The sequence below is a fragment of the Momordica charantia genome (genome assembly GCF_013281855.1).
Source record: "Momordica charantia cultivar OHB3-1 chromosome 6 unlocalized genomic scaffold, Mcharantia_2.0 BLBB01000006.1, whole genome shotgun sequence".
Lineage (NCBI taxonomy): Eukaryota > Viridiplantae > Streptophyta > Magnoliopsida > Cucurbitales > Cucurbitaceae > Momordica > Momordica charantia.
The window spans coordinates 4,180,431-4,194,516 of record NW_028275164.1 but is presented as its reverse complement, the minus strand read 5'-3'; the positions used below and the strand labels follow the sequence as shown (position 1 = coordinate 4,194,516).

At 35.7% G+C, this 14,086-nt stretch overlaps 3 protein-coding genes across 4 annotated transcripts; 2 read left to right on the top strand and 1 right to left on the bottom strand.

The window, feature by feature from the left end:
- The first annotated feature begins 1,089 nt into the window (after positions 1-1,089).
- LOC111007166 (serine carboxypeptidase 24) lies at positions 1,090-4,736 on the top strand. 2 transcript variants are annotated; one of them, XM_088125530.1, is made up of 8 exons: positions 1,090-1,550; positions 2,684-2,791; positions 2,862-3,050; positions 3,130-3,215; positions 3,299-3,711; positions 3,769-3,888; positions 4,095-4,200; positions 4,291-4,736. In XM_088125530.1, the coding sequence occupies exons 1-8, from the start codon at positions 1,262-1,264 to the stop codon at positions 4,432-4,434; spliced, it is 1,455 nt and encodes a 484-aa protein (XP_087981656.1). In that variant the 5' UTR covers positions 1,090-1,261; the 3' UTR covers positions 4,435-4,736. The 2 variants fall into 2 exon arrangements, with proteins under 2 accessions (XP_087981656.1, XP_087981657.1); XM_088125531.1 differs by having other exon boundaries at positions 1,093-1,550; positions 3,793-3,888.
- A 62-nt stretch (positions 4,737-4,798) lies between these two features.
- Positions 4,799-8,045, bottom strand: LOC111007167 (nucleoid-associated protein At4g30620, chloroplastic). Its single transcript, XM_022279414.2, has 7 exons — positions 7,888-8,045; positions 6,812-6,963; positions 6,533-6,633; positions 6,383-6,422; positions 5,650-5,721; positions 5,174-5,230; positions 4,799-5,092 (listed from the first exon to the last, which is right to left on the bottom strand). The coding sequence occupies exons 1-7, from the start codon at positions 7,955-7,957 to the stop codon at positions 5,018-5,020; spliced, it is 567 nt and encodes a 188-aa protein (XP_022135106.1). The 5' UTR covers positions 7,958-8,045; the 3' UTR covers positions 4,799-5,017.
- A 3,268-nt stretch (positions 8,046-11,313) lies between these two features.
- Positions 11,314-14,030, top strand: LOC111007291 (uncharacterized). Its single transcript, XM_022279602.2, has 4 exons — positions 11,314-12,250; positions 12,975-13,045; positions 13,121-13,529; positions 13,613-14,030. The coding sequence occupies exons 1-4, from the start codon at positions 12,146-12,148 to the stop codon at positions 13,808-13,810; spliced, it is 783 nt and encodes a 260-aa protein (XP_022135294.1). The 5' UTR covers positions 11,314-12,145; the 3' UTR covers positions 13,811-14,030.
- Positions 14,031-14,086: the final 56 nt, after the last annotated feature.

Genomic DNA, 14,086 nt, shown 5'->3' with positions numbered 1-14,086 from the left:
CATTCAAATATAATATATATGATTCTCAAGATTTCTAAATATTAACAAAAATAAAATATCCGATCAAAATATTTATAGTATACATTTACGTCCCAATTAAGGTTATTAGCCATTTTCTAGAGAAAAAAGTATAAAAATACAAAATATTCATCTATTAGCTAGATAGGATTAAATAATATACTATAGAGCGACTGGATACAAAAAAAAAATGTAGTAGAAAAAAAATACATAACTCAATTGATTAAAATATATATCATTGATAAAGAAAAATTAAACGTTCAAATCTCTACGGTATGTATACATATAATTTGTTAAAAAGTACTTATATTCAATCCATGAAATACCCGATGGAGAGATAGATGTGGGAAATTTCTAATACTATATATGATGCTACCAAAAATTTTCTATACCACTATTATTTATAATTTGTCAATATTAGGCTATTTAAGGAGGGTGGGTGGAGTCTATAAAATAAAATAATATATTACTTAATAACGTGTCAAACTTAATTTAAGACATCTATCTCTAACTAAAACATCGTGAATTCGAATCACTAGTTTAGCGGTTTTAGTATTCATCTTTTTTACAAGTAGGAGGGAGAAATGCAAAAAAAATATCTTTTAGTTTTTTAAAAGACCAAAAGAATAACGTCTCAAGTCCAAGATTAGGAGCCACAGTCTTTATTTGAGCTACTTAGGAGTGCGAAACTATTCTAATAGACCAACTCAAGTCAAGTCCTTTCAGTATTTTTTGTCCTCACTTTCTATAAGAGGTCACCCAACTCAAGATTACTGTTCTTACGATTGAGCCACCGAAAGAGAAAAGGCACCTTATTGGTTTAGGTAGTGATTATCAATTATTTTAAGCTTTTCTCAACCATGATCTTATGATGTTTTCATTCGAATGTGATATCGGTTAATTCATGTATCCTCCTCCCTATTTAGACATCACAGAAAGTCATTGACACGAAGATGGATGTTGACCAATAAACATTTGAAGCATGATTCATCGTCCCGTTGAGGACCACGGTACTCCCATAACTCAAAAGAAAGTGGGTGCATTTATGATTTTCTTCCCCCTCCTCCTCTTAACCAACCCACATCTCATCTCATTTACATTCCCCCTCCAATCTCCCTCTCTCTCCACAGAAATTGGCCCCAACTTTCTCTCTAATGCACCACTAGCTATATCTCTCTCCACCAATCCCATTATTGACTCATCAAAACACTCCCCTTTTTATCTTTCTCTCTAAACCCAATTCATGCATGAGTTGAGAGCTGGTGCAATGGCCTCCCTTCTCTCAATTGCCTTCATTTCATCCCTCTTTCTCTTCCATTGTCCAACCACCACCGCCACCGCCACCGCCACCTCCACCTCCGCCGCCGCGCACGACCGTATCACGTCGCTCCCCGGGCAGCCGCCGGTGGCATTCTCCCACTACTCCGGCTATGTCACGGTCAACCAACAACACGGCCGAGCTCTCTTCTACTGGCTCACCGAAGCCACGTCTTCCCCTCACAAAAAGCCTCTTCTTCTTTGGCTCAACGGAGGTAATTTAATTCAATTAATTTCACTCCATAATTCTTCTAAATTGGCTTTGTCGTCTTCTCATAATCTACATTTTAAAACATGCCATTACAAGAAAATTGACATGTAACCCATTGACCAACCAATTAAAGCGCAGGGGCAATAATTTATTAAAATAATACACTTTGTAGTTAAATAATGTCGCAAATAATATAAAAAGTCAAGAGAGAGATTATACTGAAAAAGTTATGGGGCCAAAAAGTGGCCTCTCCAGACCCTCTCTATATCTACCTTATCTGAATCTGCACGAATCAATTACCAGAACGGCGCTGTTTAGCAGGAAGGGTGGGAGTTTGCTAGAGTGCGCCGTGGGTGAAATTGGGAGAGGAGCATGCGTGGGGAGGGAAGTGGGTGGTGGGTTTTTAGTTTTATTTGTGGAATTATTTTTTGTTTGGTTTTGGGAGGGGAAAAGAGAAGCTTTTTTTTTTTTTTTGGGTTTAGTTACTCTTTGTCTCTCTTGGATCTGTCTTCCTCTTTTGTTTTCTATACCCACAAAGGCACAAATAATATGCTTTCTCTCTCTCTCTCTCTCTCTCCCCCCTCCAATCTTCTCTGCCCTTATTCTCTTTTTGTGGTGCTAATCATGTCTCTTTTTGGGATTTTAAACTTCTTTTCCCTTCCTCTTTGCTTTTTGGATTACGTAAAATGTTTCAAATAGATTTTTGAACTTGGTATATAATAAAGTTTCTTTTTTAGTAAACACGTGAGGTCGAAGATTGAGATAAGTGTTCATTACTGTTAAATTAAATTCAAGCTGGCTTGTAAAAATTACACGTTCAATATTTGAAAAAAATGCTAAATAAAAGTATTGAGACTAAATAACATCGATTCTGAAATTTTAAGCGTCGACTAAATAGACACAATTCTATATTATTGGGTTTGAGATGATATTTAAGTGTAGTGCTTTTTATTAATCATTTTTCCTATGATTTTTTAAAGAATGTGTAGTAAAAAAAAAAAAAAAAAGAATGGTTTGTTTTTATCTTAAAAGTTATACTGCATATTTTTAGAAGCAGTTTTGATAAAGTAATATAATTTTAGGAAAAAGAATAAAGGTTTGTAAAAGCACTTTTTGAGGGTTTGGTGATATACACAGGACCAGGTTGTTCATCAATAGCATATGGAGCATCGGAGGAAATTGGGCCATTCAGAATCAACAAAACTGCTTCTTCTCTTTATCTAAACAAATACTCATGGAACAAAGGTCTATTACATTCTCTAATTCCTCTCCCTTTTGATCAAAATCTCTTTACAGAAACACCATTTCTCTGCAGATGCAAATCTGCTGTTTCTGGAATCACCTGCCGGAGTTGGATTCTCTTACACCAATACCACCTCCGACCTCGAAGATTCCGGTGACAACCGAACAGCTCAAGATGCTCTTGTTTTCCTTATCCGATGGATGTCTAGATTCCCGCAATACAAATACAGAGAATTCTTCATTTCTGGGGAGAGTTATGCAGGTAAATCCACTCGGGTAAAATTTAATCTTTTCAATATATTCTTGAACATTGCAAAGAATCTAATCTTTGCGACGTATAGGACACTACGTTCCACAACTGGCAAAGAAGATTATCGACTACAACAAAGCACACTCTCACTCCTTCATCAACCTCAAAGGCTTCATTGTAAGAACGGAAAATTACTACATTGGATTAGTAGGAGTATCATAGGAACCGGTGGAATTTGTAGTTAAGTTTTGAAAATGCAGGTGGGAAATGCAGTAACGGATATGAACCTCGACGCCCTTGGAACGGTGACGTATTGGTGGAGCCATGCCATGATATCAGACACAACCTACAACTCCATCCTTAAGCACTGCAACTTCACCTCCGACAAGACTTCCGAGCAATGCGACCATGTTGTTAGCTACGCCATGAACCACGAGTTCGGCAATGTTGATCAGTACAGTATCTACACTCCCAGATGCCCCTCCGTCATTCCCAACAACACGGTGGCAACAACCTCAACCTTCAGATTCAAAAGCTCTCTTCTCCGGCGGAGGGTGTCAGGGTATGATCCATGTACTGAGAATTATGCAGAGAAGTATTATAATCTTAAGGAGGTTCAGTTGGCAATGCATGCCAATGTTACTGGAATTCCCTACAAATGGACTGCTTGCAGGTGGGTTTTGCTAGTTTCTGTGTCTTTGGCCAAAACTTATCTCCTTCACCAATAAAGTTTTGTTTTTCCTTTTTGGGGCAGTGATATTCTGCTCAAAAACTGGAAGGATACCCAAGAATCCATGTTGCCCACGTACAAGGAGCTGATTGCAACTGGTCTCAGGATATGGGTCTTTAGGTTTGGTTTGAAAAGCTCTGATCTTTCCACATAAATCCTTCTTTTATCCTCTTATTCACTTTCCCAGCATCTCATTCTCTGTTTTTCCTTCCATATGCATACAAATTGAAGTGTAGAGAAGGTTTTACATAATTCTACTAAAGTTCCCAAGTAAAGAGAGGTAAAAGTTTCCCTTTAATGTGACTTTTATATGTGGAAAAATGCAGTGGGGATACCGATTCAGTGGTTCCAGTGACAGCCACCAGATTCGCCCTCAGCCATCTTAACCTCTCCATCAAAACTCGCTGGTATCCATGGTACTCCAGAGGACAGGTTTACTTCTGAAAACCCTGCTTTTTTTTTTGTTCACGTCTGTTTTCAGTTTGAATGAAAGGCTTTAAACAAATGAAATGTACTTGTCAGGTGGGTGGATGGACAGAGGTTTATGATGGGCTAACCTTTGCCACAGTGAGAGGAGCTGGCCATGAGGTTCCACTGATCCAGCCACAGAGAGCTGTGACACTTTTCAGATCGTTTCTATCAGGAAAACATCTTCCAAGATCTTGATTTATCTGCAGAGAAACAGAGCAATGAACACAGAACAAGTAATTGGTCATTTGTCTCGTTTCCAGATATTGGTCATTATTTCGCAACAATTCCAGTACAGCAATGCTGGGGTGTAGGGAACTAGAATTGTATTCATTCTAAATTATATTGGCTACGCCATGTCAATGTCATTACCCATTTCAAGTCCGCAGATGAAAAGGTTGAACTAAGATTACTAACATTTGCCAATGATTATCTTCTGCAAAGTAGAAGTTTAAAGCTCTTTCTTTCCAAGAAATAAAATGTCCATACATTGCCAAATATCTTAATATGTTCCCCCTTCAGCGAACTCAATTGCCAGTGCTGATATCGCTTGTATAGAAGATTCCAATTTGAATACTCGTCTTGTACTTTTCATTCTTCGTTCTGATTCCACAATAAATATCACAGATGTCTGTTTTACATTTAGAGATGGAGAACAAGGTTTCCAAACATTTAGTTCACCAGTAAAAACTAAAATGGAATTTTCTGCCAAGGTCAGATTACAATTAAGTCGTTCCGCTCCTGCATTTACAAAACTGAAGCTCGACAGACATAAAAATGTCTACTTCAATCCCTCATTGAGGCCCTGGGGCATACCTAAGCTCTGGGCAAGATCATTCATTCTTAGCTTCATGGCCTGAGAATCAAAGGACCAACAGTCAGTTCAGCAGAAACTAAAACTTGGTAATTCAACTACCATCAGAGTGAGTCTTCAAACCTGAACACTCTTCTGGTGTGCGTCCTTGTATGCTTCGGTGACTAGAAGGGACAGTTTCTGCAAAAGAATGTAAAGTTTTGAATATTTGGAATATCTACCATTAAACCCAATCATAAAACTTAATGGTTAGTCTTCCACCATTGAAAGTAGAAACCACCCATTCAAGAAAAATTATACAACCATAAATTACAATGTTACTGAAAACAATATTCTTAAGGAATAATTTATGCGTATTCGATTTATTTTTTAGCCGAGTCCCCATGGAGGACCCAAGCTCAATAGCCATCCAAATCTCAAACTCATGAGGCACAAGAGCCATAATACCACCAGGCACCAACATTGAAGGAGATATACTCCAAACTTGGATTGAGGACAGGACAGGTAGTGCAGTATTAAGTTGTGGCCTGTGAGGATGCTTTATTAGGAGCAATGCAAAGTCAAATGTTAGAGTGCACTACAGCATTGTGAATACTCACTTCTGGTCCTAATTTCATTGCAGCCTCAGTGATCTCCGTGCGAACAGGTTGTTGATTCCCAGATAACGTCACCTAAATTAGTTGACAGAGAAAATATGAGGCCAGATACGTGGTGACATGCAAACATGATATGGACCCCTTCTCTAGTATCATAATTCTCATTAAATGAAAAGGCAACGTTAGGCCACAAATTTTGCATGAAACCAATTGCCAAATCCATAACCCTTGGCCATGAGCTCAGTACTTCTATAATTATTTCAATAAATCATGACTTTATCTCTTTCGAAATTATCCACGGGGATCAAGACTGGAACTATCAATTAATAGTTGATACTGCAAACTAAAGAGATATTTAATATCTGGAGAAGATGGCCCCAAGCAAGAGATTTGGAATCCATAGTGACTTGTTGAATATAAGAAAATTGGCTTAAGTTTGATAACTAACTAAACATTAATCCACTAAATTGGTAATAAAAAACTCTAGACCAGTTCTTCTTCTTCCCTCTAAGTAATACATGAAACTAAGGCAAATAATACCAATAATAATAAATATGTGTCATTAGTCTGGAATCTGTAATTATTTACTAGCCACCTAAAATTTAGGGGAAAAAGGTCTTCTAAAATCTTAGCGAAATGTAACCCATGTTCACTTCACCAACCACCGATGTAATAGCATAGTGTTTGACAAAGTGGAGATGGACTTAATGCAAGAGAGAGAGCAGGCAGAACATACCTTAATTAGCTCTCCTTCGCAGTAGCCATCAAACTCTGCCCTGGAGAACAGAAACACGGAAGAAAAAAGAAAAGTTAAAACAACGACTTCATAAAACAGAGAAAAATGTCTGAAAGTGACAATACATTTATTTAACATGTTTAGTCTTACGCTGCAAGTTCTTTTTGTACACGCACTGCCTCTACTTGGACAACCATTTGCGCCTTCTTCACAGTCTCGTATAAGTTCTGCATGTTTCCGAATATTCCTGCCTAAAAAGGGTTAGCATGTAAGTAACTAGAATCTTACTTGCAGAGAAAACCTCTTTCCATTCTCAACTTTGAAAGACATTTCTGTTTGGTCTCTCAATTACTGAGACTGAGAGTGACAAATTTAACCATGATATCAAAAATTTATATCGTGTTAACCATATTGCAAAGTAAATTCTACCTTTGAAGGTGCATCATCGCTCTTCTCCTCATTCTCCTTCTTTTTTCCAAATAGACCATAAACACAAAAGGATCTATTATTTTTATGAACTTTCCAAGGACCATGAGATGTGATCCGCACACCAACTATATTTGACATTGAATTTAGGTTACCTGTAAGAGGTAGGCAGAAAAGCATAATTGGATCATTATTAAGTAAAATGTGCAATCAAATGTCTCAAAAAGTGGACTTCATTTCTAATTTCAGCACGACAACTTGGTAATAAACAAGGAATTTCCAGCTACATACAAAACTCTATAGTCCAAAGTACCATATTCTGGATTATAAGACGCAAAATAAAGAAATTCTAAACCATCGTGCCTGCTAAGTTTTACAGCATTTATATCTAGGTTTTCAGAGAGTTCTAATGAAGTAGACAAGGGATTTATTCAGCTCGTCCATCCGCATTATCACTAATTATCCATTATATGCTACCGGCTTCAGTCTTGGTTGTTCACATAATTCCTTCTCTATGGAGTATTTTCAGGTAGAAAATCTTGAAGTAACCCCAGTGCTAAGAGGTTTCGAGGTTTTCCAAACTAATTCAGTATTTCTTACGTTAATTTTACAGATCATAACCTTTTTCTTTAATGTTCTTTATACAATACCGTACCCAGAACGCATTTGCCTTCCAGTTCAAACCAAGAGGATCTCCCCGTTCATCTGTCACAAATTAACTTCGATTCCAGAAAGAAAGCAATAATTCCCAAATAGAGAATGAACCTAACCCATTCAGTAATAAGAGCTGAGGATACCGCAGACGGTTTTAATTTAGGTCTAAGCTTTATCCGATCGGTAAATCTTCCCAACGAACTACACCACACTAATCAACCGCACCAGCTAAGATCCGTCCATTTGATCGAGTGGTGAGAAAGCTCCATAATATACAGGACGGAGCCAAGTTCCAAGCAACCAATTCAATCCAGAGATACAGCAATCAATCTAAAATACAGTCCTCGTTTTCCTACGGTCTCACCAACCAAAAGAAAATGAAAAATCTGAAAGAGACAGAGTTACAGAGCGAGGCTGGTACTCACTTCGTTGTTTCCAATCAGAAATTCCTCGCATATTTGGTAGTTGAGCACTCAGAGATATTGTCGACGCCATTTCTGAAAGCTGTGAATGTGCCGCGGAGAAAGTCGAGAGGATAAACTATAAAGTGGAGTTTCGCTTCCGAGAGACCGCGCCCACCCAACCATCACCCGTCGGTTATAGTTCTTAAAGACAGGCCAATACACAAAGGCCACGTTTCTTATTACGAAAATTTTGTTTAACAAATACTTGGTAATGTTTTGGTTTAAATTTGTTGAATTTATACTCAACAAAATAGACGAGTACAAATATTTTATATGTTTTAAAAGTTTTGAGAGACCTACTTTTTTTGTTTAACAGTAACCCTCTCCAATGTAGCCAACTCAAGACTCGAACTCGGATTGAAGCGGGCTAGTCCCCGTAAAAGCCCCACCCGGGTCACAGGTTCTCAGTAACGTGGATAGTCAACGAGCATGAGGAAGCTTGACTTGTTGTCATGTGAGGGTGGGAGATTGAACTCACAACCTATTGGTTTGAGATATATGTTAATTACTATTGAACTATACTCGTTTTGACAAACGACATAATATTACAACATGTTTGTAATAAATAATTATTAAATGTATAATTAAAATGACATAGATTATATATATTATTTGTGAACAAATGAAGGTTATTCAATTTGTATGATTCAATTAGTCAAAATATTAAATATTATAGTGAATATATTCTATTTGTAAATCAAAGAAATTGAAAATCGAAATCATAAGTTTTTAGTTATTTTCAATGGAAATAGATGTTTTATAGTTGATATAATTTACCAGAGAAAATAATTTTAAAAATTTCACAATAAACGTTTAAACTTTTAATTTACAGAATCAAAATAATATTTAAAATTAATTGTTATTTAAACTTGAAAGGATGGTAAATAAGAGACAAAAGAAAATGTTGCAGATGGGGAAACCAAACCTCAGTAGTGAGCAACTTTTCTGCAGTACCCTCCTTTCAGTCTGTAAACCAGACTCTGCCCTCTCCATCAACCCAATTTTTTGATCGTTTCTCCAAAATTTTGAGGTTACAAAACACGGTTACTTTTCGTACTTTTCGTATATATATTTTTTTTCTATTCTGTAACATTTAATTAAAGTATGAATATTTTTACTGCTTTGTACTATATAATATATATATATATTATCAACCTTACAAATTCCAAGCTTTCACCATTTTAATTATCTTTCCGTTCACGTTTTGATTATGTTTATCCTTCTTTTTAAGTACCTTTCGGTCACGTTTACTGATCATGAATCACATTTTTTTTTAGTACAAATCAGGTTAGGATATTCAAATTCATAACATGAATTACATTTTTTAAATACTATTAATGAAAAATTGACGTGACATGTTCATTAATCTATTTTAATTAGTTGACAATTTGGACATGGCCAACTAGTTAGCATTTACCATTTATCTCCGACTACTCAGAGGTCGTGTGACATATTTGTTTTATTAATACTGTTTTTGGATTCTTTGATTGAAATTTATGAAAATAGCATTTTAAATGTTTTCTTTACATTTTAGATCTGAAACTTTAAAATGTATAGTTTTATTAGAAAAAAAAATAAAACTATGATAAATATACTATTTTATTCTATGCTAAACTCATTTCATTTGGGTTGAAAATAAAAAGGGAAAATATAATAAATAATAGATTATATGATATTGTAAAATAATAATTCTACAAAATTGATAACATTTATTCTAATAAATTAATTGATAATATTTTAAACATAACTAAAATTTAGTTGACCATAGTTTACAAATATATTAAAAGGTAAGTAAACAATTATTTTTTAAAAATTGAGATTCAATTTTCAAATGTGCTACGAAACACAAAAACTCTATTTTAATTAGATTTTTATCCTCAAATTACCAACAAACGCACTCTTAACCTATTAAAATATTCAAAAACTAATTTTTAATTTAACATTTGAGTGGCTCTCCATAGAATTTACATTTAACCTTATCAACTACAAATTTATTTGAAAGATTTTTTTTATCACAAGATTTATCTAAAGGTTATTAAAGATAAAATATGGTAAAGTCAAGATTTTAAATGTCGAAGGCTCAACTTTGTAGAAATATCCATAAAATATCGATATCAATGAATATTTCTATAGAAATTTAAGAAATAAAAAATTCATAAAAAATATTTAAATTAACAAATAAATATTTTACTATTTTTAAATAAATTAAAAATAATTATTATTAATATTATGTATATATTAACAATATTTTGTTGATATTTTTTTTATATTTAATCGCTAGTTTTTAAAAGGATGGAAATGTCGATTTACATATTGCAAATATTTAAAATAACGCGTAAAACTCAGAGACAGCCGGGAAAAAAAAGCTTTTGGTTCGATTTTTGAGATGAAGATAATGCGGTGTCAAATCCAACGACCAATGTGGAATTTGGACCCATTGATTCAGATTAAAACCCAACAAATCAGGGCCTTCCATTTTTTTCTCTTTCCTTTTAGGGGATAATCGGAACTGAACTTGATATGTTTCTTTGCTATGAGTTATAACTTGGTTACTGATATTTATATATTTGATTAAAAAGTTATAAATTCTAATTTCCACTTTCAGACAAGGATGATTTTCATCTAAGTTATATTTGTTCTTAAAATAAGTTAGCATATCTATTAAATAAGAAAGTTATTTTCTCTCAAATTTTAATCATGTGAGGTAGTTATTTCCTGTGTGGCTTTTAAGTGAAGTGAGCAGAAGCAAAACTTCAACTGTAATCCAAAGTGGTGTTTCTTTCTAATAAGTTTTCCTCCTCGTCTCAAAAAGAAAAAAAAAATTCCACTATCAAATGTTGTATTAAAGAAAATTTAGGTTAAGACTTAGGTCACATGTCTGAATATTCATATTCACGTATTTTTTTTTTATAGAGATTCAAATTTTGATCATGAGTTTAATTTCCACCCTACTGATTATTACTTAAAAAAATATAAATGTTAAAATAAATATTTCAAAAATACATAGACAAAAACAAGTATCGTGACAGAAAGTATTAGAAAGGAAAAAAAAAACACACACACCATTACAAGTTCCATTACTTAAAGAAGTGGGCACTCTGTGTATCCAAATTATCACTCTACCCCACACCCCAACCAGAACCCATTTGGACAATTTGGTATTTGTCCATCTTTTCTTTGCTTTCTCCCCCCTCTGAAAAAGCTATGGGTTTTGAGTTTGAGGGGTGGGTTAAAAAAAAAAAAAAAGGGAATTTGCAGAGAAAGTAGGGGTATCGTAGTAATCTCACATAAATTGACCTTCACCTGTTATAACAATAATAATAATGGAGAAATTGGTGGAAAGCATCTTCCCTTGTTTCAGATTCATGAATATATGCAGAAGAAGATTGCGATGAAATGAGATGAAACCAAACCAAACCAAACGCGGTCCTCACCTACAATACTAAGCTACTTCCGTTTCCATTTTCAACAGTGCATCAGAAGCCACCCTCCATCCATCCTAATCTTCTGCCTTTAGTTTAGGCAACAAAAGAAAAAAGATGGAATTTCTATCTGTCTCCAAGGAAAATACCGTCTGTTCTGTTCTGTTCTGTTTCCCGTTCTCTCTCTAGAAGTCGCTGAGAAAAACAGGTACGCAAAGAGGGAAGAAACAGAGAAACTCCACGCACACGCAGCCCTTCAATGACAAGGAAGAGTCTCTTTAATGGCCCAGCTGGACCAATTTTGTTGTAGAAGAAAAACCCAAAAAAGAGAAAAGAAAGCGAAGATGGATGAGAATTGAGATGAGATGAGATGAGATGTCTTCTAATGTCCTCCAACCAAACCATTACCAAGAACCCCCACAACCTCGCATTAAAAATTCCCCTTCCCTGAATTGCCCCTTCTGCTGCAACCCCCAAAAATCCCCATCTTCACTTCTTTCTTTCTCATCACTGTCTCTGAAAACAACCATTTCTTTTCACCGAGTTATGTGGGCCTTTTTGGGTTTTAGTTGGCTCGGTCAGAGCTTCACAGAGAAAACAGGAAACCAAGAACCCTCTCCCTCTCTTCCTATCTACATCTTTTTCTCTTTCTCTCTCTCTTTCTTCTTTGTCCTTGCCCACTTTCTCAATTTCTTCCATACCCACCTTTTCTTCTCTCCCTCTTTCCCCTTCCCTTCTCCCTCCCCGTCTGATTTTTCGATTTTCGCTTCTGGGTTTCTGGTTTTTCCTCCCCATCGATGAAGAAGATCAAAGGGGTTGTCTCCCAGTACGCTGTGTATGAGGATCCTAAGGCCAGATTCAAGCATCACAGTCTCCTGCAAGATTATGACGAATTGGAGAAGGTAAAATTGGGGGTTTCTTCTTGTTTCCATCAGATCTGGCTTTCTTTTGATGATGTTTGAATGTTTTCTTCAGATCCTGATTTTCTGCGAGATTTGCTTTCTTTTTGGTTTGAACTGAATTTCTGATCAGGAAGAGGGTTTGATCTGATTGTTTTGGCTGACTAATTCTTCCGAGTGTCTGAACTGGTTGTTTCTTTGTTAAGTTTTAATCCTCTATTTGGTTGCTTGATTGTTTCCTCTGAAGAGTTGTTGAAATTGGAAAATCCTATCTCTAGGCAAAAAGAGTGAAGTTCATCTATTCTTTTCTTTCTATCTGGAGATTCATCTTTTAGTCTTGCTTCCATCCATTATTTTTCTTGTTTCTGAGAGATTGAGATACCCTTTAAACTGATATGACCACCTCTTGTGGTATTTTCATTCTGTTCTGAACCTGTGCTTATTACCATTTCAGATCATCTTGCTGAGTTTAGTGCTTATCTCCCTACTCTCCATAAATACAACACTTTAAACAACTGATCTTATTTGTATGGTCTTTCGTTTCAGTTTTATCTCACACGGCCTTTTGAAGTTCCATAGGAAATTTGGTTCTGGTTATTTATAAAATCTGCCACTCCTAGTTCTGAGTTTGAGACATATACATCAGTTTTAGACTCAGGAATGTTATTTGGATAAACAAACAGCTGAAAGTTTTTTTTTTCTTTTCAATTTTTTATTCTTCTTCCAGGAAACAGAAACTGTTAAGAGGAAATTGCAGATGATGAATCAAAAGAAGATGACCCTGGTTGCAGAAGTCCGGTATGATTAATACATTATATTATATTGTATTTAGTGAATTGTTTAGACCTAACTATGAGTCCGTTTATATTGAAGATTCTTGAGGAAGAGATATGAGTACTTAATGAAGAACCAGTCGTCAAACAACCGTTCGAATGGAGATCCCGTGCAGGTGCAGCAGAAGCAACTAAATAATCAAGTGACTAACAACAATAAGAAGGGAAAGAATGGTGCGAGAAGGAGACCTGCTTTGCAACCCCTTCCGTCGATCTCTGATATAAACCAAAAGGAAAAAATTGACCGAGGAATCGATATCCCTCTGCAGAAGAATCCTACTCCAACTCCTGTCTTTGACTTAAACCAGAAGGCAAAGACTACTAGGAAGAAAGCCAATCTACAGAATCCGGCACCAGTTTTGGACTTGAACCAGAAGGAAAGAATGTACAGTGGGAGAGATGCTGGCGAGAGAAACATCACTCCATTTTTTGACTTGAACCAAATTTCGGTAATTGACTAGACTTATTTGGCCACTCTGAAAACGTTATTTTCACTTCCCCTCCCTAACAAAATCTCTATGTTTCAATTCAGATAGAGGAAGAGGAACTGCAGATGCATTACGAGCCACTGAGAGCCAATGAGCTGAAGAAAAGCCTTCTTCGAGGTGGGAGCGACGAGCAGCAAAACAACGACATCAAGATTTCGGCGTGCAGGACGATCGGAGATGGCCCGAGTCGAGCAAGTAAAAGAAAGATTTCATGGCAAGACCAGGTGGCTTTAAGGGTTTGAGCTCCTCTTCATTCTTATCTCTAATCTAGTGTCATTTAGAACTACTATTTGGGTGGTGGGCTTGAGGCCACAGTTAAGTGTAATTCCTTCTTTGGTTCTGTAATTTTCTATGTAAAGGGAAAGTAGTATAGTACATGTTAATACCATTTAAAAGAAAAAAAAAACAAAAGAAACGATGATGAGATATTGACAAGAATCAAAGATGCAATCCTTCAAACTATTGCCCTGTTTTCCTATAGTTTTGTAAAGCATAGGCACTGATTAGGATTACGTTTA

Bases quoted from the DNA above. Each gene is read 5' to 3' on its own strand.
- LOC111007166 (XM_088125530.1), top strand. From the start codon at position 1,262: ATGCATGAGTTGAGAGCTGGTGCAATGGCCTCCCTTCTCTCAATTGCC. The intron at 1,551-2,683 runs GTAATTTAATTC...TGATATACACAG, and splicing joins TCTTCTTTGGCTCAACGGAG to GACCAGGTTGTTCATCAATA. The intron at 2,792-2,861 runs GTCTATTACATT...ATTTCTCTGCAG, and splicing joins CAAATACTCATGGAACAAAG to ATGCAAATCTGCTGTTTCTG.
- LOC111007167 (XM_022279414.2), bottom strand. From the start codon at position 7,957: ATGGCGTCGACAATATCTCTGAGTGCTCAACTACCAAATATGCGAGGA. The intron at 6,964-7,887 runs GTGAGTACCAGC...TACCTCTTACAG, and splicing joins TTCTGATTGGAAACAACGAA to GTAACCTAAATTCAATGTCA. The intron at 6,423-6,532 runs GTAAGACTAAAC...TCTGTTCTCCAG, and splicing joins GTACAAAAAGAACTTGCAGC to GGCAGAGTTTGATGGCTACT.
- LOC111007291 (XM_022279602.2), top strand. From the start codon at position 12,146: ATGAAGAAGATCAAAGGGGTTGTCTCCCAGTACGCTGTGTATGAGGAT. The intron at 13,046-13,120 runs GTATGATTAATA...TTTATATTGAAG, and splicing joins ACCCTGGTTGCAGAAGTCCG to ATTCTTGAGGAAGAGATATG. The intron at 13,530-13,612 runs GTAATTGACTAG...GTTTCAATTCAG, and splicing joins TTGACTTGAACCAAATTTCG to ATAGAGGAAGAGGAACTGCA.